The sequence below is a fragment of the Electrophorus electricus genome, chromosome 22, assembly GCF_013358815.1.
Source record: "Electrophorus electricus isolate fEleEle1 chromosome 22, fEleEle1.pri, whole genome shotgun sequence".
In the NCBI taxonomy this organism is placed as follows: domain Eukaryota; kingdom Metazoa; phylum Chordata; class Actinopteri; order Gymnotiformes; family Gymnotidae; genus Electrophorus; species Electrophorus electricus.
The window spans coordinates 9,309,875-9,337,870 of record NC_049556.1 but is presented as its reverse complement, the minus strand read 5'-3'; the positions used below and the strand labels follow the sequence as shown (position 1 = coordinate 9,337,870).

The 27,996-nt window shown below is 45.7% G+C and overlaps 1 protein-coding gene across 1 annotated transcript; it reads left to right on the top strand.

Moving 5' to 3' along the window:
- Positions 1-323: 323 nt before the first annotated feature.
- Positions 324-27,389, top strand: vwa5b1 (von Willebrand factor A domain containing 5B1). Its single transcript, XM_035521212.1, has 22 exons — positions 324-540; positions 2,631-2,821; positions 4,159-4,320; positions 4,645-4,861; positions 5,080-5,234; positions 5,688-5,819; positions 10,445-10,569; positions 11,679-11,855; positions 13,159-13,269; positions 13,726-13,928; positions 14,984-15,095; positions 15,406-15,591; positions 16,107-16,308; positions 16,750-16,949; positions 18,296-18,494; positions 18,946-19,239; positions 19,661-19,798; positions 19,981-20,133; positions 22,695-22,766; positions 23,167-23,236; positions 24,056-24,179; positions 25,082-27,389. The coding sequence occupies exons 2-22, from the start codon at positions 2,683-2,685 to the stop codon at positions 25,754-25,756; spliced, it is 3,846 nt and encodes a 1,281-aa protein (XP_035377105.1). The 5' UTR covers positions 324-540; positions 2,631-2,682; the 3' UTR covers positions 25,757-27,389.
- Positions 27,390-27,996: the final 607 nt, after the last annotated feature.

The window sequence follows — 27,996 nt, the reverse complement described above, 5'->3', positions numbered from 1 at the left end:
TCGTTCGCCGCGGTCAGGGGAGGGTTGTGTCGGGGTGGGGGTGGTGGAGATAGCAGGGCAGTGGGCGGTGCCGAGCAGCGGGGGCGAGGGGACGCTAAGCTGTTGAATGAGCCGTGCATCCTCCTCCTCTCTATCAGCCCCCCCCCCCCCCCCCCCCCCCCCCCCCCAACTCCGGCCACAGCACGGAGCGAGGCTGCCAGCTACTTTTTATAACCACATGTTGCTGTGCTGACTGGCTGCAGTGATGTGCACACAGCTGCTGCTCACACACGCACAGGCGCGCGCACATACCCACTCTGTCTCCATCTCTTCCTTTCTCTCAGTTGCCTTGCCTGTCTGCAAGAGCCAGCGGTCTGTCGTTTGGAGTTTCAGCCACCTGTAACAGCTGATGGTTTGGCTACGACATTCACCCAGACACCACTGACAAGCAGGTCGGGAAAGAGAGAGAAAGGAGAGACTGCTTGGAAAACCACTCCTTAAAAACGTTGCAAGTGCAAGAACAGAGGCTACCGTCATCTGCCTGACTGACCCAAATGTGAGGTAAGACTGCGGCTATCCGAATTCTAGTGTCTAGTTACTGATGTTTGTGGTGCAGTCGTTTCTTCATTGAGGCTTGCATGCGTTTTGGCTTTCGATATGAAAGTGCAGGGAAGTACAGCATAAAGGCAAACAAAATAGCCCAGTGATCCGGGAGCACAAACCGATCCTCTCTTTGCGCAGAATTCCTACACCGAGAGCTACATTCAGTTAATTAGTTAACGAAGCGCAGTGCAATTAAGGACACAAAAGTAGACACGTTGAAGTCGGTGTTAAGGGGACGCAGCGTGCGGTCGATCCGTGGCGTTGCGCGCGTCAACAAGTGGCCACCTCCGTGGCGCCTCCCGGTCTCGTATTGGCATGAACGGCAGGAGGTGTTTTACGGAGGTGTTTACGATGGACGTTCATTAGCCTCTCATTCCCGGCCGTGGGCGATCGTCCAGCCAGCCGAACCTCACGGGAGCGGAGGAGAGCATTGCTCGTGCTCCTCTCCTCCCCTCCCTGCGCAGAGCTCGTTCAGAAAAGCCTGGTCGGACGTAACTGAAATATAAGCGACAGATTTAAACATGAGGGGCGGGGGGGGGGGGGGGGGGGGGGGGGGCTCAATATCCTGTGAGATGAGGCTTTAATTGAATTCGGTATGGCCATCTGCTCTGCCCACCTTCGTCCCGACAACAGGGCTAAAATAAATTAGCTGGCGTGTGCTTGTGCATGCACCACTGCTGGTTTTGTCCGCTCTTCCTAATCGCAGTATCGTTTTTCTTAACATACCGTACGACGTGATTATGCGACCACCGTTTAGCTCGGAGGGGTTTAAGGAAAATGCCCGCTGTTCCTCGGACACACGAGGGCAGTCTTGGTCTGGGTCGGGGAAGAGCGGATTGCAATATTGTGTCCTCTGTCTGTGAGTCACGGCTGCGTGGAAACTGGGGCTGGATAAATATGTTGTTGCTTCGTGACCGTGGTCACAGAAATGTTTAATCTTCGGATGTAATGTGTTTTCTTGTCCTGGGAGAGTGGTCAGCTATAGACATCTTAGTTCTCTGAAAGGCTTTTCTCACAGGACGTGCAAAGATAGATTCGTACGACCGTTTCGGATTCAAGTAATTCCAAAGTGATTTCATGCATACGTTTGAGAAGATATTTTAGAGACATTTGTAAGCGGGAAATTCTAATGACAAAAACGAATTTCTTGTGCATTCAAAAGGCTGGTGAACGAAGTTCTCGTCAACTAAATGGTTTGCGCCTTATAACTTAAATACTTAACAGTGTCTGAAACAGTGGACAATGTAATGACGCCAAACTCCTCCGTTTCATCTCCCTCTGTGCTTCAGTGTGCGATGTAGCTCCTTTGATGCGCAAGAAAATTAGATTTGCTTTGATGGTGCTGTTTTTTAGAAGTTTGCTCTGTGCATGCGCGTGTGTGTGTGAGGCGACAGAAATCTCCCAGCATGACTGGATTTCGCGTCACTGTTTGTAATGAATGATGAAAGAATAAGAAAAACGTGGCTTTAATGTGTTCCTCCATCAGCATTCTTTACATAAACGTGTAATAAATACAGCAGAACGTATGTTTAAGCAACATGGTGGAATACTTTAAGCAGCTTTGTTCTTTACCGTCTCATACGTTTATTAACTGCTAAATGCTATCAGCGATTCTGGCCTTTTCAATAGCGATTGCAAATCAACTTACTAAGAAATGAAACTGTTCCGTGTGCTTTGAGTGCGCTTATGAATCTTAGATGTCCCCGCTGAATGTTCGGTGCAATGTATTGGTGAATTCTGGTATTCGCACTTTGTGTTTGAAACTTGCAGGGCAGTTTTTAACAGTCACAGTCAAATTTGCTCCGCAGTTTATGTTTTTAATATATTTTAAGGCAACGTGACAACGTAATCAATAGACTAAGTGAAAAAGACCATGTATATTTGTTTCAAAGTCAGCTTTGACTGTGTCTGAACTGCTTACGTTATTAAGTATCGATTTGGTTGTTGCATAGACTTCTTTGAGATTATGCAAAATCAAAGATCGCTGTAACATGCGAGTCAACATCAGAAATGGATGTGATTGGCTCATACTCATGTGCTTTTCCGAGGCTCCACCCACAGCGGTTTTGAGTGTGCGTGAGGACCCGCCCATCTGCAGCCATGCCAGGCCTCATCAACAAGGCCAAGCGCAGTGCCCTCCCGCTCAGTGCCTCTGACATTACTTCCTGTGTCCGGGGCTACACACTGGCCATGACCGCCTCGCTAACGTATGAAAACATAGAGGACCACCCCGTCGAAGGTGAGATGCCGTCTCAGGATAAGCCATGCAGCTCCGTGCGGCATCGCAGAGCCGATCAGAGTTCACAGCATGATGTCGATTCCACCTGTACCCCTATATCAGGGGTTCACTGGTCCAGCTGTGGTTGTAGATGTGCCACACAACTTCTTAGGCGTCACAGAAACACCACAGGGTCCATTGCACTCAATTTAAGAACCCCTGTCATATTTCTATTGAAATCTCATAAGATCTTAATCACTTTATAGTAGTCTTTTTGCATAATGTATTGTCATATAATATCTGAATTACTGTCTTTGTTACATGCATTATGCGATTACGTTATTTTTATTTTAGATCATGATAAATATCAAAAGATTGTTTCCTTAAACAAGATAAGATCATTATTAATGGGAATGGTGTCATGGGAATACATGATTTTGTGGGAAGAGTATATTGTTATAGTCTTGATGTTCTGACCATGAGGTTCTTTCTTTTTAGATTTTTGCTTAATTATCTCAATGACGTGAAGTCACTTTAAAATACACATAAATGACAGGCCTGGGCATGAGCAATACTCTAAGGACTGACACGGGGAGACCTTAGTCTCGTGACATGTGGCTGTATTTTAGCGCTGGTCCGTGATGCACACTGGGGAAGGCACTGGAGTGGGTGGATTAATATGGCTCTAGATCTCAAGGGGCACACGCACAGCAATTCCATACATCTTTTATGAGATACGTCTATTTTTCCCCCCTCTAATGCCAAGCGTACGAGTCGAAATGTTACCTCTAGCCACAAAAGCAATTTTGGCAGATGTGCGTCAGAAGCCTTATCAGCATGCGAATTTTCTTCCAAGCCCCAAGTGGTAGCGCAGCACTATGGCTTAGACAAAGAGGAGCTCAAGAGGATGCCGGCGCACTTGCGAACGCTGTGTGTGTACCGTGCCTGGAAACCGATAGCTTAACTTAATCCGGCCATAAAGTGGCACTTTTAGAAAACAGGCATGCATCTCTGAAGAACCTTCACAGCTTAATAACCCTCATTATAAAACAAAGCGGGCAGGGCACTCAGAATGAAACTGTGGTGCAGGATTGGCTAAAAGGATCCAGGTAGCAGTGACTGCAGAATCAATAGCCCCTTTGTCGAATGCTGTAATAACAGGCAAAATAACATTTTCATGAGAAAAAGGTTCACGATCGACCCTGAATCACTTTCAAGGATCATTCCTTCACATTTTTAATTACATCCTGCTATTGATGCAGATGTGTAGGTGAATGTATTTCCATGCACACGAGGTATGTGTGCTGAGGTCTTTCTTGCCTTTCACATGTCTGTTCATTCTGTTTCCTTTTCTGGAGGTATCTTTATTTACCCTCTGGAGGAGGGCTCTGTTGTGGTGGGCTTCGAGGCGATGATCTCCAGCCAGATAATCACCGTGCAGATCAAAGACAAGGCGAAAATTGATGACTGCTACGTTGACAGTGACGCAGCGGCCAACGGAGACCAGCAGGGTGGCGGCGGTGAGCCACCATGTTTCCCTTACATCTGTCCCCTTCAGACCCCGTGTTTCGACCTCCTCCAGAATGTTTCCCCCAGCACGGTTAAAAGAAAAAAAAACAAACAGAGACAAAATGACAAAGCCTCTGCAGCCTGGATTGCTCAGAGCAGGAATTGCGAATGAGGTTTTGCCTTAGTGACCCAATGCATGCCATACTAGGGACAGGGATGAGCTGATTCTTTTGACCTAATGAAGACCGTTGTAGGGATAAGGACGAGGTGATGCTTTATGATCTGTGTGCCGTAGCCCCTCGTCTCCACTGGACAGCTCTGTGATTGCACCACAGGTCTCGTGTTGCTTGACGAGGACTTGGAGTGCGTGGTCCTGGTGGTGAACCTGGGGCTCATCCCCCCTCTGGAGACCGTGAACGTGTTGGTCAGCACCTCCTCCGAGCTGTCCACCCTCTCAAACGGTGGCATCCGGGTCACCACGCCGCCCGTTTGCACACCCAGGGTCCAGTGCTCCGTCAAAGAGGAGCAGGCCTTCTCCCCTACAAGCAGGAGGTAGGACTCCTAAGGATTTTGTCACTAGACATTTTAGCAACATTTGTGCATCCATCAGTTCTTAGCTGTTAATATATTATCAATATACTATCAATATGATATCAATAGATCCTTTTCAATGGTATTAACGCATGCAGTAGTTACATTATAGTCAGGAGCAGAGGCTGTATGAGATGAGATGTGTGCTTTTTTTTTTGCTTTTTTTTTAATTGGATCAGTAGAGACAGACACCATTGTGCTCCAGGCTCACACGAGCAGACTCTCTCCACCAGCCAGCTGTGTCTGGCCAGGCTTCTGGAGGAGGAGTCCATCAACTCCATCGACTATGAGTTCAACTTCCAGCTGGAGATCAGAGGGCCGTATCTACTGGCTGGTCAGTGCGCCAAAGTCAGAGTCATGAGATGAGTCTTATGGTAGACAGAGACACACACACACACACAGAAACTCACTAGAAAGAGTGGATCACACTATGTGGAATATAATTCAATGTCAAAAGGCAACACTGTTGCCTTGTCCTACTTATTGATTATGTGGCATGGCTGCGAAATGCGTATTTTCGAATGAACAATGGAATATTTTAAAGTGTGTCAACTGCTTTCAATCAATAAGGCTTTTATGGTTTCTGAGATGTGGCTGTACTCTGGAAATATCCCAATCTGATGCTCAGAACTCGAGCCAAGTAATTACGCTATTGATTGTCCACTCAGAGATTCAGCCTTCATGGTAAAGAGTTGATCTTTAAACTCTGTGAATTGGTATGGCTGGTGCTGCAGTTGTGGGCCCTGCTGCAGCCAATACAGAGTACTGTGTGTGCACTTGCGTGCAGGTGTGGAGAGCCCCTCCCACGCCATCCGGGCCGACGCGGACCCATCAGCCTGCTCCGCCACCAGCATCCTGGTCACCCTGGCAGACAAGTACACCTATGACTGCCCTGTGGAAATCCTTATCTACCCCAGTGGTGTGTACCACACACATGCACCATACGCATGCATCACACACACGCACACACAAGTGTGGATCATATTTGAATTTGACTTGCAGTTGGTGACGGGATTGTGCAGACTGATTGAGAGCTACGTTGTGGGCATCCCGGGCCAAGCACGTGTAGTTTAGTCAGGGCTCTGAAAAGGAGAGACACACGCTGTTGTCCATATACCAAACTTCAGCACCCACTTGTGACACACTCCTAAGTGAAGTAATCTATGAGTGCATGTGAAGGACTGCACATTTCTGCTGGGTTTTTATGCATGCCTTCATATTGCCTGGATACAATTACCCTTGCATTTTACAGTGTGTCTGATATTGCAGTAGCCTAATTATGTAATCAGTAGTGAAGGACTGTTTTAATACTCCTGTGTGTGTTTTGCGGCTCTATCCATGGTACTTGCTTAATTTTATGAGACACTTGCTGTACTTTTAAAAAAAAAAATTTCACTATAACAGCAGAGTGAAGTTAAGGAGCTTAAATTTGAAATCTGGCTGTACCGAGAGCAGGTGTTGATTTTAGAACTCCTCTTTAGAACTCACTCCTCTTTAGAACACACTCTTCTTATTACTCACACTTCTTTAAAACTCACTCCTCTTTAGAACTCACTCTTCTTAAGAACTCACTCTTCTTTAGAACTCACACCTCTTCAGCTTGCTAAAACCCCCCTTGGTACTCTGTTCTTGCTCCTTAATACAGTCTCCAGTTGGGAGGCCCTGCATGTATTTGGAGATACTTCAGGAATGAAGACACTGGTGAACTCCCTGGGCTGATGCGGTGGTGCGCTCACGCTCACGCTCACGTGCACATTGCACATGAGTGTTCACAGGCCAGTTTTATGTCAGCGTGAATCAATTTGCTACTGGGCTGCTTTCTGCCTAGTGCATCTCCTCACGCTCTGAAGTTACTGAACATCTGTGTGGCATCACTCCATACACACACACACACAAACTCCAACTACTTAGAGCCTAAAGGCTTCACCTTCGATTAGCATTTTTACAGCCCTGCTGAGTATGGTCTGTTCATTAGATCAGAATCTATTAAAACACCATATTCCCTGCTCCAGTGCTCCTCCACCACCTCCCTGCTGGAGGCTGCCGTGTTGGCATTTTTGGGGAGGTTTGCTCACGTTCCTCTTCTCTCTACTGCATTCTCCTCCCCCAGTGCTAACTGTTCGTCATTTCTTTCCGTGAGGGGAAGCTGAATCACTCGCTCATTAAGGCACCTATCTGGAGCAACCCCCCCCCCCCCCACACACACACACACACGCCCCACAAACCTACCACCAGCTGACCAGCCTCCACTATAAGATGGCTGAATTGGAAAAATGACATGGCGGTCTCAACGTGATCACCTACCGGGGGAAAGGCTGTGCTGCACGGGGCTGTCGGGCCACTGACATCCAGGCCTCTTCTATTGATTTCACACCAGTGACATTCCGGAAATAGATTATTTATTATATGATTAAAATGTATGCTTCTTTGAGCAATTTGCACAATTCTAACCGACTGGTAACAAATGATCAAATAAAATTTTTGTTTTTATCTCCACAATTTCTACCATTTTGGGGCATTTTTCAAAATAAAATCCAACCTGTGCAACAGCAGATTGGATGGATTTTAATTGTAAAATTATAAAAATACAGATGCAGGGAAGACTGCTGAAAAAGAAGTCTGTTGCAGATTCTCCAATTAGCCATTCTTTTCTAGACCAAGCATGAAACAATCCAAACTGAGTCTACCGCTGCTTAATGAGTTTGCTTGCCTGCGGCATGCAGGGGGCAGCCGAAAGCAATCTGCTTATTGCTCCCCGCACATCCACATGTGCGAGGAGTGTTACTGCTCCCCACACATCCACACGTGTAAGGAGCGTTACAGCTCCCAGCACATCCACACGTGCGAGAAGCGTTACAGCTCCCAGCACATCCACACATATGAGGAGCGTTACTGCTCCCCACACATCCACACGTGTGAGGTGCGTTACTGCTCCCCACACATCCACACGTGTAAGGAGCGTTACAGCTCCCAGCACATCCACACATACGAGGAGCGTTACTGCTCCCCGCACATTCACACGTGTAAGGAGCGTTACAGCTCCCAGCACATCCACACATACGAGGAGCGTTACTGCTCCCCACACAACCACACGTGTGAGGTGCGTTACTGCTCCCCACACATCCACACGTGTGAGGTGCGTTACTGCTCCCCACACATCCACACGTGTGAGGAGTGTTACTGCTCCCCACACATCCACACGTGTAAGGAGCGTTACTGCTCCCCACACATTCACACGTGTAAGGAGCGTTACTGCTCCCCGCACATTCACACATACGAGGAGCGTTACTGCTCCCCACACAACCACACGTGTGAGGTGCGTTACTGCTCCCCACACATCCACACGTGTGAGGTGCATTACTGCTCCCCACACATCCACACGTGTGAGGTGCGTTACTGCTCCCCACACATCCACACGTGTGAGGAGCGTTACTGCTCCCCACACATTCACACGTGTAAGGAGCGTTACTGCTCCCCGCACATTCACACGTGTAAGGAGCGTTACAGCTCCCAGCACATCCACACATACGAGGAGCGTTACTGCTCCCCGCACAACCACACGTGTGAGGTGCGTTACTGCTCCCCACACATCCACACGTGTGAGGTGCGTTACTGCTCCCCACACATCCACACGTGTGAGGAGCGTTACAGCTCCCAGCACATCCACACATACGAGGAGCGTTACTGCTCCCCGCACAACCACACGTGTGAGGTGCGTTACTGCTCCCCACACATCCACACGTGTGAGGTGCGTTACTGCTCCCCACACATCCACACGTGTGAGGTGCGTTACTGCTCCCCACACATCCACAAGTGCAAGAAGCGTTACAGCTCCCAGCACATCCACACATACGAGGAGCGTTACTGCTCCCCGCACATCCACACGTGTGAGGTGCGTTACTGCTCCCCACACATCCACACGTGTGAGGTGCGTTACTGCTCCCCGCACAACCACACATGTGAGGAGCATTACTGCTCCCCACGCCTCCACATGTGCGAGGAGCGTTACTGCTCCCCGCACAACCACACGTGTGAGGAGCATTACTGCTCCCCGCACAACCACACGTGTGAGGAGCGTTACTGCTCCCCACGCCTCCACATGTGCGAGGAGCGTTACTGCTCCCCATAAAGCACCGCATGAGTGTTAGCTTTCAAACCTTATGGCGATATGAAGATCAAATAGAACTGTTAAAGAGTTTCACGAAATCTTTAAGGTTCTCTTAACTATCAAAGAGAGTTCAGCACCATCGTACTCAATACAATTGCACCTTGAGAATGATATTTGAAATAAAGATGCATGGCAGTTTTGAGCTAACAAATGAATCTCTTTTCTACAAAGGGAGGAGGGGTATACAGCCACAGGCTATTTATGAGCTCGCACCAAGAAAGCCATGAGGCAAATAAAGAGCAACAAAATGTCTGAGTGCCACGACCTCCGACATGCACCACTCTACCTCAACAAAACCATCTCACAAAGGCCTGGATGAAAGTACAAGGGTGCAGTCACGTGTGGTAGAAAAGGAAAAACCATCATTTAATGCATCAGGTTCACCCAGGGCCAGGACCAGGAACCACAGGCTTAGCGTGACCTTAGCCTTTATGTAACGAATCCAGAGATAGCCAGTATTTTGATAAGCTGTATTTTGAAAAAACTTATGTAATATGTACTGGATTAGAGTAAAAATGGATATAATTTGTGTCAAGATAGGTTTGGAATCGGTATTTGAAATGCTAAAAATACTTTATAATCTAGTTTTCTTAAAATTAGACATTTCTGTGATTATAGCCTATAGAAAGTTAATTTTCTATCATCAAATTTCAAATGTTTGGCACTAGACACGATGAGGTGCTATAGAGCTGTATTCACTGTACCTTTAGGGAGATCAAGTGTAAGGATCTAATGTTGTGTCCTAACTGCACTTCCATGACACTAGCTTTCACTGAACACTCTAGGACTCATTTGAACTGATTTCTTTAGAGCACGTGGACACTGTAACCACATCATCTTCTCTTTTATACCCGAACACCTTTATCATCGTAAGAAATGCAGCTCCTGCAGCCTGTAACAACAGCAGCCTTTTGATTCAGCCAATTTGTAGTGCTATGTTCGAAACACCAGTCTACTTTGTGAATATGATCAGAATTACATGGTAGGAAGAAGCAGTGTGATGACATCGGTTTGGACAAAAATTCCTGAGGGCCTCCAGAAGGTCTTCCTCAGTCCCGTACCTGCAGCAACTGAATTACTGTAATTGAATTACAAATTACACATATCCTAATGTAATCAGTTTGTTTATATCAGATTTTGTCAGAGCAGGTAGAGCAAAATTGCTGACTACACCAAGGTCGTAGGTTTGATTTCCATAAATATTTGTCACTCCGTATAAGAGCATCTGCCAAATACCATAGAGTTTTGTTGAAGAAGCATTTGCCTCTAGTATCAGAACACTTTCTGGTGTGTTTTTTAAAAATCTCAGAACAAGTCACTAAATGGTTTGTGGAGAATCCTGCTTTTAATGCCGGTCTCCTGTTTTCCGTCTCCAGAGCTCCATCTGCCCCACGTGCTGATCGAGGACGGAGACATGACGCGGGAAGAGTACGACGAACACCTGATGGGGAGGAGCGACTACATCAGGGCCACCAAAAAGGACTCCAGCAATGAAAAGAAAGTAAGAGACACAGAGCGCACAGATAGGGGCAGCGGGGAGAGAGAGATGAGGGTAGAGTAGTGATGACCAGAGAAGGAGAGCTGATGAAGAGACAAACAGATGGAGAGACAGTTTACCAAACAGCTGCTCCATAAAATGCAATGACATAGTTGGTCTGAACCAGTCGCACGTACAGTTGGCACCTGCGACCACTGACCAGTAGTGTAACAAGAAAGTGCAAAGTAGAAAAACTTCTGAAATGAGCCAATGATTATTTGACGCAGTAAGCCGATAATGGGATGCCGGTTGTTTGTTTTATTTGATGCATTCATTACCCTCTTAGACTTTTGAAGAAAGTTTCACCTCGAACCATTTCTGCCGCATAAACAAAGGAAGGGAATATGAGGAAGGCACTCTTCTTTTGGTGCAGTTTGGCATTTAGGGCACACTTCCTGTGGCTGGCAAGGCAGCACGTGGAAGTCCACACCAGACTGGCACAAAAGCAGGTGCAATTAGATCCTTAAGTAACAGGAAGCTGCGCACGTTCAGCTGTCCAAAAAAAAAAGGTTGGCAATAAAGGGGTTTCTATGGAAACCTCCTGAGGACTTCGCCGATGTTGTCTGCCAATGGGGCGGTAGAATGGAGTGTTGAGCACCTTCTCCGATTTAAGATTGTTAAGTACTCAAGGAGAGACAGCAAACAGTGAAAAAAGGATACGCACAAAAGATCTGAAGTTGTGGAGATGAATTTGCAGGGATTCAGGACCCTTTAATAATGGAGACTGTTGAATGCCCATGTTCACTGAGTCCAATTTCATTACTGCATTAGCCATGCTGGTTCCGGCAGTGTTACAATACATAAGCATGTAAATGCAACATACGGATAAAGAATGTAATCTCTTGAAAGGGTAACTGCCACTTATTCTCTTGGAAGAATTGAATTATCAAATAGGTTAGTCCCGATGAGAATCTCACAGCATTCTTTCACATTAAGAGCGTTGACCAATATTAGGAGAGCCTCTAAAGAGAGACAAAAACCAAGAAATGGATACCATGACATTGCCAAGCTAACGTTTCAGGCTCAGAGGGGGTGAGGATGGTCCGTCACTCTCTCTTGCTCGTCCTGTGCAGGTGGACATTATCCACAAGAGGCTCCACAAGGACATCCTCCACAACCCCGTGGTCATGCTGAACTTCTGCCCCGACCTGCAGTCCATGACCTCTGACCTGACGAAGGTCCAGGGAGAGTTCGTCTTCCTCATCGACCGCAGCGGGAGCATGAGCGGGGTCAACATCAGTCGCGTTAAGGTGAGGCAGACATGTGCGTGGATCCCAGGGGTCCTGGAAATGTTGAGAAGGGATGGACATTACTAAAAAAAAAGAACAATGATAAACAGAGAAATGAGCTAACAGCAGGTCTCGTTATAAAAACATGGCTGTTGGATCGCAGACACCTGGGAAACATGACGATTACTTGTGAAAACATGTTAAAACGTGTTCTGAAAAGGATGAGATGTAAGAGCTGTATTAAAAAGTAAGCGAGAAAGACAGAAGTAGAAAGCAGACAACAGGGCGGGGGTTATGTTCTCAACCAAAGAGCAAGCAAAAGGTTGCTTCATGTGGAAATACAGGTGATGCTTTCAACCCTGCTTCATATTCAAGATTCACCAGACTTTGCGCTATTGACCCAACAACAATAGCCACCAGGATGAAGGTCTGTTGAATTTCCTTGTGTCTACGGAACTGATATATCGGCGATAGGAATCTGGGTCCTTTCATTCTGATTGTCATTTTGCTTCAATGCACCGGGCGCGCGCCGCAACCAGGCCATTAAAGTGGTCTGCCGTGAAAAGCCACTCTGTGAAATATTGGATGCCCTCGGTCTCTGCACCCTGCACGCTGCGCGAGTGATCCTGTGGTAGCGCACGGCACGGCTGTGGCGTGAACCTGGAGCAAATGTTAAATGCGGAGCACGAGCCACTTGCGCGAGATCGGCATGTGTGACGCACGAGGCGGTGATGACTCATCCTGGATTTGACCGAGGACGTTCCTTTGCCACTGCGTCTTGTGCCAGACTTAAAGGTGCAGGTCACCCCAAGGATGACATCCCTCCCCGAGCACGTGTGGCTTTGAAGATGACTCCATCCCCGAAGAATCGGCTGTCATCCCAGTTTATCTCTTCAGATAGGTAGAAAGGGAAAGAGAGGAATAAGTTTAAAGGATAATTTTTAATAATTTAGAACTTCTGTTTGTGCATTGTGGGCATACCTACAATTTGTCATTATTTAAATACAGTTCCACATACTATACCTATTATTTGTATATTGCTACAATCCAGTGATTAAAAACTCATCATGTACTGGAGTAGCTGCACACTGTTATAGGCCTACCTTCGTTCTGTGGCTTTTGCTCAGGCTACCCACTTAAATATATGAAATATTCTGTAATATTTCTGATGTGTCATGGAATGAAGAGAGGCTCCTGTCTGGGCCTAGTGTTGGGCCTAGTGTTGGGCTGGCACCGCCCCCTCGCCTTTTCTCGGGCACTTCTCTGTCCACTTCCTGGCTCCTTTCGTGCCCGATGACCAATCAGTGCACGTTTGTGTTGCCAGGATGCCATGTTGGTGATCCTGAAAAGCCTTTTCCCTGCCTGCATGTTCAACATCGTTGGCTTTGGCACGACTTTCAAACCGCTGTTCCCTACCAGTCAGAACTACAACGAGGTGAATTGCAACCATGTACCCTTTTAATTAGTCGTAATTAGTTGTAATTTAATTAGTCGTAATATCGCTCACCACTTACGTCCATGTGATTTCTGTATTTTCACTTTGACCACAATAAGGGCCTGTTACTTTTTGTCAAGAGAACATGCCGTTTATTCATGCAGAAGATGTCTTTCTGTTACTGAAAATGCTTTCAGTTGCAGAGGCAATAGAGAGGTTTTGCATTTAATTTCAAGGCTAAAGTCAATTACTTTTGATTCATTGAATCAACATAAAATTAAGCACATTAGTGACATTCATTTGATATGGCCTTCTGAGCAGCGTCTATTAACATAGAATTATTTCATTCACCTCACGGTGACATTTTTCCCCTGAGCTGATCCTGAACCGACGGATCTGAACCCTGCCGACTCCCGCCACTGAAACGTGTTCCCTGTGGCGTTCCCTGTGACACAGGAAAGTCTTGCAACCGCGTGCAACCATGTGAAGACGATCCGAGCAGACATGGGTGGCACCAACATCCTGGCCCCGCTGGACTGGGTGCTGAGGCAGCCTGGGCAGCGCGGCCACCCTCGCCAACTCTTCCTCCTCACTGACGGAGCGGTCAGCAACACGGGGAAGGTCATCGCTCTGGTCCGCAGTCACGCCCCGTTCACCAGGTATGGGGGCGGCTCTCTAGTTGGGCATTGTTACTTGCCCATAAACACTAGTACCTCTTGTAGTGGATTATTAATATTTAATATTTTGTTCATCTCAGCTGTGCATGGGGGGGGGGGGGCTGTCAGTGTTCCGTGATGATGTCACCACCTTTTTGACCGTCGGAGAATGTCAGTTATCTCGGAGAAAAAAGCAATTGGAATAAAGACGTTGCAAATGATCACCTGTAAACCCAAAAGGGTGGGTGTCTCATTTCAAGTGGAGCTACAAGGCACGCCTCTTGCGCGTTTAGGTGGTGATGTGATGTTGGGCAGAGCACACTCTAAGACTTCTCCACCTAATGGTGGAATTGATCTCTCGCCCACAGAGCCACTCGTTACTGGCGCTTTCGTTTATCTTCCGAATCCTCTCAAAGTTGTTACACATTATTGCTTGTGTCTAAAGAATTCAATACAGTACAGGTTTTCAAAGTCAAAATCAAAGAGACTTTAGACTGTTTTTTTTAGACGGGAACCGGTGGTGAATCTGTCCGTTTGCACACGTTTGTTAGCAAGATGAATCAAGATGATTTGGGAAATTTGTCCTTTTAAAGGGTGCTTGCCAGTCAGTGATCTCATTAGGCCCACATGGAGTCTGCCCAGACCTCCAGTGTGTTGGACGGTCCTCAGGCAACACTGGCATGGAATCTGCACTCCTGCCCCACAGACGCTCATGGCTAAGACCAAGCGGAGAACGCAGAGACGGCCCTGAACCTCAAAATTTTAACCAAGTCTAATGAGATTGCCAATTATAAAAAAGAGCAGAACTGTTTTATCTTGGTCTTGAAAAACAGGAAAAAAAAAAGTAATTATCTTTCTGACATCACGAAAGTGCTCCGGCTGTCAAACTCGGAAAGGTGAAAACGTTGAAATGAATATTGTGATGTCGCGTGGTGATTTTTTTTTTTTCATGTTTGCCATTGCCCTGGCGTTCACCTTGATATAAAATGTTTGTGTGTGTGTTGTGTGTTTTTGTACATATGTGTGTACACTCACACCTGTGTTTGCATGCTCTCCAGGTGCTACGTGTTCGGCATGGGCCAGGCGTGCAGGCGTCTTGGCAGCAGCCTGGCCGCCGTTTCCAGGGGCTGTGCTGAGTTCCTGGCAGACGGAGAGAGATTGCAGCCCAAGGTTTTCGTTCACGCCGACGTGTTTGCCCTCCGCTGTAACAGCCAGCTTTTCTGAATGTCACGGCCGTGTAATTACAGCCTACATGTAAAGTGTGGGCTGCCCGCAAGTATTAGTAAATGATCATTTTGGTCGAGTTAAAATGTAAATTAGAATGATTGGTCAAACCAGACTATGCTGATTTTTCTTCCCTGGGTTTCGCAGAGACTATGTTTGATTTTTTAACAAATTATTACACTAGTAATGTGTGAGCGTAGTAGAAATGCCTTGCAAAAACATCTGGAGACAATGTTTCTTTTGGGGAATTTCACAGATGATTAAGTGCTTGAGGAAGTCCATGGCCCCTGTTCTGAGTGACATCTCCATCGAATGGTTTTATCCTGAGACGAAAGAGGTGTTGCTGTCTCCAGTGGGAACAACGTATCTGTTTCCTGGTGACCGGCTGATGGGGTACAGTGTTGTCTGTGACACGACTCGCTACCATCCCAATCCTAAATCCGTGAGTACACCCTATCAGGGTACAATAAAAGCACATCTTGATCCTGTGCTTGTGCTTTCATGCTGCAGAATGAGAATAACAGAATAACAAAAGGGTTCTTTTTGGATTTCCTAAAATAAAGCTCCAGAAGGAACATTTCAGACTTTTTAGTTTTATATTTCATATTGATTTCAGAAGGAACAGTCAAAGAATGGTTCTAAAACATTATCCATGCTCTAACCCAAAAACAACCCAACAAAACAACAAACATATGCTTTCATAATGAATAGGGGAGACCAAACCCCACAGTGTTTCCCCAACTCTGACAAAATTAATTCTGTTTTAAAGCTAACAACATGAGCTGAAACCCCAGGACTTGGATTGAAACTTCTGCTTCTAGAAAGCATTTATTTGTATTATCAAGCAGCCTCTCTGTTTCGAATTTTCCCTTCTCTTGGGAGCATTCTTGTTGTACTTTATTTAACAAACAGGAACAATAAGCTACCCTTTTTTCCCTCTCTCATCTGACTTACCAGGACAAGCGGCGCCGTTACAGTATGATGCGCTCGAACGAGTCCTCCAGCTCTGTGTTCTACCACTCTCAGGAGGAGGAGCTTGGGAGGAGTGGCTGTGAAGGGCAGGCCCCGCCCAGGGACACGCCTGCTACCGCAGCGTTTGATACTTACCCGAACGCCATGTCTGAGGGCAGCCCTGCTGCAGTGGAGCACGACAGCATTGGTAACAATCCATAACGACCTATAACTTCAGGAACACTCAGAAGAGCACTTCCCAATCGAGGCCTCATGGATACCTGAATAGTTTGATCATTTTTATATTATTTGGCTCAAGGAGAAACCAGATCTTAAGTGTTCTGAAGCATTCTGTTATCTCAGTTGAGTGCTTGAGTATCTTTAAAAATGGTACTGGCTGTTGGTCCTCAAGGTGAAAACTGAGTGTCTTCTTTAAAACAAAAGGCTGATTCTTATCAAATTTGTTTTAGAATGGTGTACTGGGTGGAGAGAGAGAGAGAGAGAGAGAGAGAGAGAGAGAGAGAGAGAGAGAGAGAGAGGAGAGAGAGAGAGAGAGAGAGAGAGAGAGAGAGAGAGAGAGAGAGAGAGAAGTTCCCCCTGAATTGCATTCATTTATGGCACAGTGGTTGATAATGGAATATTTTCACAGGGGGAGATATGAGCACTTCTCCCAGACGACGTGCATACAGCACCAATCAGATTGAAGACTATAATCCCCAGAGGAAGGTTTACACACCCAGTGACCCGAGCTCAGCGCTGGGGAAAAACCCCCTCAGAAGAGCCAAGGTGCAGGAACTCATCACACACACAAACTCTGACCATGGTGTCCAGTGGAAAGTGAACTACCAGGTTAGTAAGCCGGACTTCAAAACATGTAGAAATAGGTGGCTTGGGTTATATTGCGGGCTGTATTTTGGGGTAACAAATAACTTATAAAAATCAGCAATGTGACAGAGGGGTAGCAAGTGGGTGCTTAAGCTTGTAATCAATTTCCATTTAATTTTATAACCTAAAAACAACAACCAAAAAAAACCAACAAATAAGATCCTGTCCAGTGTTTCTAAGTGCCTGTGTGAGCTAACCCACTGCTTCAGATTTCTGTTTAAAAGGTTATTCATGAAAACTTTTCTCGGGACAATTTAGCCAAAACCATCTGTTATAATAATAGCAAAATGTATTTGACAGTTTAATTACAGCTGTTTGATCTCATTTTCTTTTTTCATTGATTCTCCATTCTGTCACATATAAACACAGAGTTGTCCATTTACTTAATATCCAATTCCCTGATCAGTTCTGTAAGAAAAACGAAATTCCCCAAAGTAATTTACTTCCCAAACACATACAGAGTTCCAGAAAGACTCTGTTAATGGCATTCTGCAATGCATGGGCATATTCTCAGTAATCCAAAGTCTCCTCTGGTTCCACTGACAGGGAAAAAAAATGTTATTGGTTGTCACAGAAAGACGCACCAATGTCGAAATTGCTGTAGCAGAGAAAAGATAATGAGGTGACAAAACATATGCCTGACCCAAAAGTGGAATCAGAATGCAACAATAAACACAAGGAGGGATGCTATCTTTCTTCTCTGCCGCCTCCCTAATGAGGGCCCACGCTCATGCAATGCATGGAAATTGTGGCAATGTCCTAGGAGATTTCTCCAGAAAAATTAGGTGTGTGTGTGTGTGTGCATGCATGGCTGCATGTGCGTGTCTCCTAATGACCCAGAGTGTGTTTCAGGCAGTGTCTGCACTAACCACATTTCAGAAATGGACTCGAATATTCAGGACATGTTCCCTCATAGTTTGCATTTGAGCTTTTAGTGCAATGTATATAACACCCCACGAAGAGTGAAATTCAGTACATGTAGAATAATCAAAAGAATTACATTCACCGTGGTAATATTCATCCTAGAATATGGGGTTCTTATGGCTTGCTATATAATTTATGGTGACGTTAAACGAAGGAGAACAGCAGGCTTTGATTTCTACAAGAAAATAATGACTTTAATGGTGCACTTAAGACGTCAAATGAATCGAAACGGCGCCTAAATGCAATCAAACAAACGCAGACAGACGACCTCGAACCCCTGAATGACCATCGTATACTGCACTGCACCTCGCACTCAAAACGGAGGCGTCATACTCCACATACACCAGAGGAAAACCACTGCAGTATCACCTCTGTGCCTCTCACAGCCCCAGCTGGCCAATCTGTGTGCTGCGTCCTCCAGGGGGCGGGGTTTGATAGGACCCAGGCCCCCACAGCAGGATGGGTCCCACGGGGAGACCAAATCGGATCCAGCCCCACCTGTCGGCCCCGTCTATGGCCCCAGCGCAGAGGACGGGTCCAGGTCATCCACCGACAGCCATTCCTTGGGCAGCATGGGAGAAGCAGGTGAGTCAACTGCCCATAGCCTCGGTTCAGTCATATATGGATGTGTATATACTTCACAATAAAGGAGCTGTGTGGGTCAGTGGATGCAGCAGTGGATTTGTGCAAAGATATTAGCTGGTGAATTCAGTTTTATTAATTCGCTGATGTAATCACTTAATCATGGACAGGAATGATTATTGGATATTCCAAGGGAAATCAGTAGTTATATAGAAGTTGCAATCAATGATTATTAGAAAATTTACTATTTAAAATAATTATATTATTTAAAAGAGGACATATCAGAAGGTGGCGCTCACATCAGCTATCCAGCTAACAGTCACTCGCATTGATGGGTTACATAACATATAGTGACGCTGATGGTCAGGAGAAAATTGCATGCCACCCCGCAGTTGTTCCACGTGCCGCCGGCATCCTGAACACATGCTCACACCGCGGTCGCTTCTACCAGCAGAAGGCTACGGCCACCAGCTCTGTGAGGCGGAGGCACCACAGGAGTCGCGAGAGCTGGGCGGCAGGGCGACCAGTTGTGAGGAGAGGGCCTGCAAGGTGGTGGTGACAGGCCTGCTAGGCGGCAAGCCTGTGAAGTGGGAGGTGACCTTTGACATCGAGCCCTACCAGAAGGGCCGTGAGCGGGAGGAGAAGGTCCACGAGGACCTGTGGAATGAGACCTTCCATCACCTGGCCGCGAGGTCGATCATTCGTGACTTTGAGCAGATGGCTGGCAAGGAGTGTGAGATTGAGCATGGTAGGTGATGGGCCTTTGCTCTCTACATTCTCAACACGTAGTTTGTTAAACACCTGGAACGCACACTGGCATTTTATAGGTGTGCAGTTATGAAGTGTAGCTCATCTGTTACCATGGAGAACTCATCAGCCACCTTCCACCCTGTTCATCATTGGTCAGTTTCTGACCTCAGGCCCACTGGATGTTATTTGATGACCTTTCTCCAAAGAGCAGCGACACTGACATGGTAGAGAGTGTTGCACTGAGCCTGCCGTATCGTGGCGGGAGTGAATTAATGATTCGTAGGTGAATGAGTAAACTCAGCTCAAGTGCAAATTTCAGCGTGTCTGCACATCACAGACTTGTAAGATTAGTCATTATCCGTGTCTGGCCAATTTGTCCCTTTACATCTGAGAATCTGTGCCATGGTTATTTTTCTTAGGTTCTGGCAGGCGGTATCAGCTGTATGCCATTCAAACCAGCAAAGCCTGCAACATTCTGAGCAAATACACAGCCTTTGTGCCCATTGATCTGGACAGCAACGAATATTTACCCACCTCCATCGAGTATCTCCACACTGGTGAGTCACTCCTCTGTTTTGACTGCCAGCATTGCACTTACCGCCAATATGCTTTCTCACGTCAAAGAAAGCGGCCATTGGCAAGAGTAGCAACTGCCTCCCACATTACCAGCCGGATGTGAACCGTGACTTGTGGAGATAATAGAATCCGATGCTAATAGCATTCCTGGGTTCATTCTTAGGGGAAGAGCTGAAGAGAGGCTCTCATTCGAGTTCACGCTCAGGAAGCAGGAAGACCCGCGGCTATTCCGTGGGTCTGGGCCGCTCGCAGTCTGGCTGCATGGCCGAGGGAGATGTGGAAACACACCCACCTCGGAAGACCACGCAGTGTTACGGTAACGATACGGAATGAGGATAAGCTGTGATGGCAAAGGACATTCCTCTGTCAAGACGTCTCATCCAAAGCAGGGAATGATCCTTAATGTTGACTGATCGCTACAGGATTTTACCATGTTAGCATCCACTGTAAATCTTCAAAAAAACCAAAACAAACAGATACATTTGATATATCTATTAATTCAGTATGTTTGTTAACCTATTACTAATGTAGCTAGTATTCTACTGATTCTTGAGACATAGGGCAAAACATGTCCAGCAATTGTAACTGCTATCAGGTTTATTCATTTACGTATTTTTAATTTTAAGTGTTATGAAGGGTAAATAATATAATGTATTTAATGCAATTATCCTCCTCAATTATAGTCATTATTATATCAACTTCCTGGCACTTAATGAGTTTATCAACGTTTTGTCAACACTGTAAGACATTCATTAAAATGTAATACAATTAGGCAATATCAAGGACAGCTCTCACTGTGAAGGCCCCCGTGCCATATTTCACTTTTGCAGTGTCAGTCTGGCTCTGGTCTGTTTTATAGTTTTTGAATATTTTAAATCTTAATGTTAATATTTCCTGTGTCACAACCATCATATATCAACACTGTTGATAGAGATGAAGGAACACAAGGCTAAGGGAACACAGACCAGCTTCCCTGTAGAATAGTACAGACTAGTACAGCACAGACTAATAGTGCAGACTAATAGTACAGACTATTATGATAAGATATTCAAGCACAGACACTGAAAACATCTAAGCAGAACTCTGTTCTTCTTAGTTTTTAGTGCATTGTGTAGATTTGTAAGATACACTAGTGCTGTTGTGTGTTTCAGTGCAGCATGGCTAGGTTCTCTCAGTGGAGGATCAGAGAAGTGGAACAGACAGTACCAAAGGAAGCATAGCGATAAAACTGAACTATAACTACCCCACATCTAAATAAACTTTCAGAACCACAACTACCCCACAATTACCCCTAAAACAAAATACCCATCCATGTCCAGATGCCCTTTATCAGCGACTATCTCCATCAGCCCAATAGCCCTCAACCACAACTATGCTGACAGCTAAAGAACCCTTCAAGTTCAACTACCCCACAGCTAACTGCCCCTTAATGAAAATATCCATGAACAGCCAAGTGATCTACCCCAACAGGCAAATATCCCTCAGATACCCCAAAGCTAAACACCCCTCAACCAAAATGATTCCAATCAGCCAAGCACCTCTTATCTGCCTAACAGCTTTCAATTACCCTAATGGATAAATAACCCCTTACCCTCAACTACCCCACAGCAAATTGCCCCCCCCCCCCAAAAAAAAGAATTACCCCCTCACAGCCAAATACCTCTCAACACATCTACTTCACAGCTTATTACCCCTCAACCAAAACTAGCCCCTGCAGCCAAATCAACAACTACCACCATCAGCCTGATAGGTGGTAGTTCTACAGTTACCCCCACATCTAAATAACCCATCAGCTTCAACGAAAAACCAAATCCAATTACCCAGCAAGAAAAACTGTCAGCCAAATTCCCTCTAACAGCTGATGGCTCCATGTTGACCTTTGGGAAGAGTAACAATAGATCTTGGTAAAACATTAATATCAATCTTGAATAAAATGGTTATAAAAATAACATCACTTATTTTTGTTTTAACTGGATAATTCAAAGTTTTAAATAATTACGAGTCCAGTCTTTTGCCACCAGGATCAGACGTGTCAATTCCAATTTACTTTTTCATTTACTGCATGTGGGAAACTGTCAGGGAACGCTCGCCTCCCGCGAGGCACGTGGTTCGGCCAGCCACGTGCAGTAGGAGGACCTTCGTTTGTGGCCACGCCTGCGCACGCCTGCGCCTCGTTTCGTCTGTGTGTATTTAAACTCGCGTCAGGGTGCGCGGCGTGGTTGGTCGTTGTAGACGTAATGTCTAAATGTAACGTGTTTGTTTAACATCGTTTCTTGTTCATGTTTATCGTTTGTAATACATGAGTGCCGCTGTCGTTTATGTTGTTAAATGTTCGTCCCTGTCGAGGAAGTCGGGCGTTACACAAACGCATTTACATTTACGGCATTTAGCAGATGTTCTTATCCAGAGCGACTTACGAAAGTGCTTTGTCATTTACTCATAGAATATATACAGTAGGTTAGAGTCCATCATACCATTGAACTAGAATATTGTAGAATACAGTACTCTCCAGAATGACTAACAAAAGTCATTTACTCATAGACTGTATCCTTTATCCTGTATTATAACAGACACAGGTGAAATCTTTGGTGTTTGATGGTGTTAAAAAATAGTAACAGCAAGCTAATAGGTACATTTTGATATCAAAACATGTCGCTATAGCTTAGTATTTGTTGAATATATACATACTGTGTGATTTGTCATGAGCATAGTTTTTTTTTTTTTCAATATTTCATCATGTTTTGTACCACTTCTCAAAAATCTGTGATTATGCATTTCTTCTTTGTCAAGCTTATGTTTGAAAAGCTATCAATATTTGGCCCTATAATGAGTGATATTAAACATTCAAAGAGGCCCAATCTGTGTTCTTTTGACCAGATGAAGACGACACTTCCCACTGCAACACAGATGCTTCTCCAGCTGCATGGGAAAGATTCAGCTTCCCAGAAGGTGAATGACTAGACGATTAAGTGATCTGGCCCTGCTTTTCACCTTGTGAATTCACTTTCCTCGAGAAAGAATTCCAGCCACACCACGTATAGTATTCTTGCAAACTCCATTTTGCACTTGTACACACACACACACACACACACACACACACACACAAACACACTCACACAGCCCCAATGCAGAGTTTTGCTTATCTTAGCTGCTTAAAATCCTTTTTGCTAAGGCTGCAGTGTCCTTGAATAACGGTAAGTAGTGAGTGACATGTCCTTTGCCCTACATATTGTGTGTGTGTGTGTGTGTGTGTGTGTGTGTGTGTGTGTGTGCGCGCGTGTGTCAGAGAGAGAGTTAAAGATGTGGGAAAAGTGGAAGGCTAACCAGGTGTATTTGCTGTCTCTTTCAGTGTCTCAGAGGAGTCCATCGGCGACCTCAGACCAATCACAGAGATCAGTGGAAGGCCTCTTCTCTGCCAGGTGGGAATGAGAGAGAGAAAGACGAAGATCATAAAAAGAGAAGCGCTAAAATGGAAAAACCTAGATGGAGCAAGCCAGAGTGGAAGAGAAGCAGAGGGAGCTGTAGAGACATCTCCTCTTCTCTACCCAGCTGCATTTCTCACTCATTTGTCAAACAAACGAAATGCAAGTGTACTAGAAAAACCCTCAAGAATGAGCTGCCGTAGTATACAGTTACTACTACTATTACAACTACTACTACTTTCAAATTTTGCAGTAATTTGGTTGTTGTCTCATTGGTTGCCTTGTGTTTTTCATAAGATATGCAAAATGACCAGGGATGCAGGCGAAAATAACATGACAACCGTTGTTACCAGAGAGACACTGCCATCTACTGAATTCAGATCATTTCTTCCACAATGCGCTTGCGTTGTACTGTTTGGTGTTTGGATCAGGTGCATTTGCATTTTGGCTTGTTTGCTCATGGCACAGCAGGTTGGGGGTGCAGCCAGATCTAATGGTCAGGGTGCTTATGGATTGTTCTGACCATGCACACTGTCTATAGCTACTTGAGAGTCCCACATCCATTGGTCACTTATTTTCGATACTGGCTTTCTTAATGGCTTCTGCCCTTAAGTGTATAAGATGCTCTCAGTTTGAGCAGCAAGCCTCTTCTTTAGCTGGTGAGGAAGGTAATCAGGAAGCATGCTATATATTTATGTAACCTTCAGAAAAAATATGACGTTACCAGGCACGTCCCACCCCGCTGGCCCTTGTATGTAAAACTGCGGGTGCGCAGCCGTGGCCAGCTCTAGGACATTTGTCTCTCTCCTGCTCCAGGTTGAGCCTCACCAGGACGCGTCTGCTTACCAAGGCCGCGCGAGGTTTCATGTGCCGTACTCCCGGCAGAAGTGGGGACTCCCTGGGAGACGGCGATAATGACAGCAGGGACTACATCCCTCTGGTTTGTAGCATGCTTCCTCCTGCTCCCACGTCATGTTGGCGTAGTACATTTCCTAATGACATCCAATAGGTTGCTGCGTTTTGTCTGGTTCCAGCACTGTGTTTCATTGATCAGTAATAACAATAGGTAGAAATTAGATCAGTGAATTATTCACTTATCTCGGAATAGTTTTGCCAACTGTTTGGGTAACTTATCTGGTAATGCTGATCTGGTCTGTCCTGTCCTAAAATTGTTTTCATCTTGGTATAACAGGCGAATACTGTTCCCAGATCAGCATTCTTCCTCTGAGAGGTTTGATTTTAAAAAGTGCCATTGTCTTAGTGGATTTGACTGTTATATGACCCATAAATGCTTATCTTCGGCTACATGTGAATAAAAACATTACAGAGTGAGGTGCAGTAATTCCAGCTGATTCATACCTTATAAATAGCCAGTCAATATTCAGCCTGAACCTACTCAAAAATAATAAAGCTCATGACATTAAACAGGCTACGGTTGACATCCCACGGGTCATAAAGCTAATTAAATGAGAGGATCTATTGATGTCAGGAACAGTCCAGTGCAGTTCATTTAAGGATATTCTCCTGTGTTACTGATAGTGAGGAATAGCAAAATCAATAGGTCTGCTATACCTGTAAGAGAAGGTCACTGAAGTTACTAGGTTGTGTACATACATCCATTGGGTTCAAAGTGATAATACTGTTTACATTCTTAATTGCACTTAGAGCTGTAGTTCTGTTTCCACATCATTTTGTACTGTTTTAGAGAATGAAGTAATCATAAAAATTGACTTGTGTTTCTGGATTTAACTCCTTGAACCATGGATATTTAATTGATTGCGTGTGGGATTGGTGACTTGGTAACTTGGTGAAAACTAGCTCGTGCTCATGGGTGTGTTGCAGGTGTCCCTCCAGCTGTCCTGCGGCGCGTTCACGCTGGACGCCGCTTTGTGCGAGGCAATAAACGTCCCCATGGACAAGCTGAAATGGACGTCCCCTTTCTCCAGTCACAGAGTGAGCCTCACCCACATCTCCCACACCAGCAGCAGGAGGAGCGATAGCCTGGAGGTGCACCACAGCACTTCTCCTCCGCCCAGAGACCCCGACCTCAGCTTCGAGTCGGAGGAGGCGTGGCCCTGCAGCCCGAGCTCCACCCACCCGTCCCAAAGCCCCCGAACCGAGAGCACCTCTTCTCTTTCGGGGGCCCTCGCCTCCGCATCGTGCGAGGTGCCTGTCTCGCTCGGCAGCGGCCCGTACGACAGCGGTCGGGGCTCCGAGTTGGACACGCCCCCATCGGCCTCGCCTGGGGGTGCGCAGAGGGCTGTCCAGGAGCCCGAGGGCATGGTGTGGGCTACAGCCGTGGCCCTGGCCTGGCTGGAGAACAACTCAGCCAGCTACTTCATCGAGTGGGAGCTGATAGCGGCCAAGGCGAGCCTGTGGCTCGACCGGCAGGTGATCCCAGAGGGCCGAGACCTGGCGGCAGTAAAGGCAGCAGCAAACCAGCTCTTCATTATCCTCAGACACTGGGATGAGAACCTGCAACTCAATATGTTGTGTTACAATCCCAGTAGTGTCTGACTATGAAGGCCCCACGCGCAACAGGCCGGTACGCCATGCTGATGGATGACATCCTTCTGCCGCAATTTTCATGTACTTGGGTCGATATGCTGCGCAGCTGCAGAGCGTAAAAATATCACATATTTGATTTTCACGTGCATTAAGGCTCCCCCATGCAAACCTTTTGTTCGCCTTTCGTCTCTGAAAGGCTGAATGGAGTTGATAAAAACTTCGACGAATTCTACAGCTGCTCAGATCATAGTGTTATTGCATTTCTCACTTTTCTTTTGGCTTCTTTGTTTATGGTTCCATAAACCACAAATATTTATTTTCCTATCAGTAGCTCATTATTTCCAAAAGGCTTACGAAGCTGTGCTGTCTTCTTTGAATGGCTCTGCAGTCTCATTGAGCTCTGTCACCAGACACTGATTGCACTTCAGGTTTAACCTGATGCCCTGCAACACAAAAATCAGGTGACAATTTGACAGTAAATTATTCATAGCGAAGGTTATATGCAAACAAGTCGATGACACCTTCTCCGACGTGGAAAAAACAAAAACAAAAACCAAAAAAAGGCGATTTCCTATTTATGACGGCACAGCTGGGGTCATAGATGCTGAAGCATGTTTACATGTGTTAATGTGCTCTTGTGTTGCGGGCAGAAGTGAGCTGGAACAATTGTCAAAACGTCCGTGTTTGTCTCCAAGGTGATTATTTTGTGAACTGCGTGGCTGCTGTGGTGAGAGAGGCGAATTTCATCCGCTGAAGTAAGCCTCTACATGTCTCTGTTTGTCAATAGTGGTCCACTTTATGTGGATCCATTGTATTGTATTTCTTGATCTTCTTAGTGCTGGAAGATCAAACGACTGGACTGATATGGTCACTGTCCTAAGAAGAAGCGCCAAATTTACTTTGCATTCTTCATTTGCTTGTCTGTGTGAAATTTAACAAGATGTCAGATTATTGCTGAGATGACACTTTCTTTTGGTCAAAGTGCTCTCTTGTCTTAAGTGCCTGACCCAGTTGAACGTCACTGAACCGTTACGGTTTTAACGCCACGTAAGGTTTAGTTCTTTTATTTGTTGTTGCTTTTTTGGCAGTGTGTTTGATATCGGTGAATCTGTTGTTCTGGAACTTTCTCGTAGTTCTATTCATTCTCAAATCTAAGCAAAGGTTGGCAAGTCCTAAAAAAATCAAGCTAAAAAATGGAACTAGGTTGTTGTTTTTTTTGGTTTGTTTGTTTGTTTCTCCGCTAAGCTGTCGATCTGCATAAATTACTTTTTGAACAACTGTGGTTTCTTTTTCTGTATGAGATTGTAACCGTATCTATCACTCAGGTACTGCTGCTGTGTAGCTTGGATTTATCGCTGGGTCTGCTTGCAAGGAGCAGGGCTGCAGGAGCTATTCCTGCTGCGTGCCCAACCCCGCGTGCTCTGCCCGCGAGGACCAGAGTGCCTGGCTCGCGAGACTACCGCCGACGTGTAAAATACATGCTTGTAAGTGTAGATGTCGACTCTTCGTGTGGAAAGTGGAATCCATTTTGAGGTCAGTTGTCTTTCTAAAGTGGCCGTTGAACACCCATCGGCTCTCTGTAGCGCTGCTAGTGCAATGATGGAGTGTGTAACTGCATGTAATAAAGTCTTGCTGCTGACTAGTGTGTGTGTGTCTGTGTTAATTTCTCGGAGTGCTGCTCTGTCGCTGTGGGCAGAGAAGGGAAGCAGCTTCAGCAAGTTTACAAGAAAGAAAAATAGTTCACTGGAACTCTGTAAATATTAACACAGTAAATGGTTAATGGAATTACTAGAATATAATTATCAGTGGGTGGATACCTGGGGCTTTGAAGGTTATCCTGCATCTGAGGACATGTAGAACAGTACTGCATGGGGTTACTAGGACATGTTAACAGTACTGAACAGTGTCAGTGTTCAGGACCTCAATCATCAAAATGCATATTGTGCACTGACAAACATGTTTCGTTTACCATGTGTTATTTTGCTGGCAGACAGCCTCCACACCCTGCCTCACTTAGTATTAAAATGGGGACCAAAAGCAATACTTTTTGTAACCAGCAGATGCTGCACCACACATTGGAAATCGCAAGATGATGGGAGTCTGGGTGTTTTTTGTCTTTCTTTTTTTTTTTTTGGCAGTACAAGTGGACCAGGTGATGTCCCAGGTGATGTCCTGCATTCGGTGAAGGGTTTACTGCTTACCTTCCCAGCTGCCCCTGGTAACCCCTCCTCTGGAAAGAAAGTCAGTGG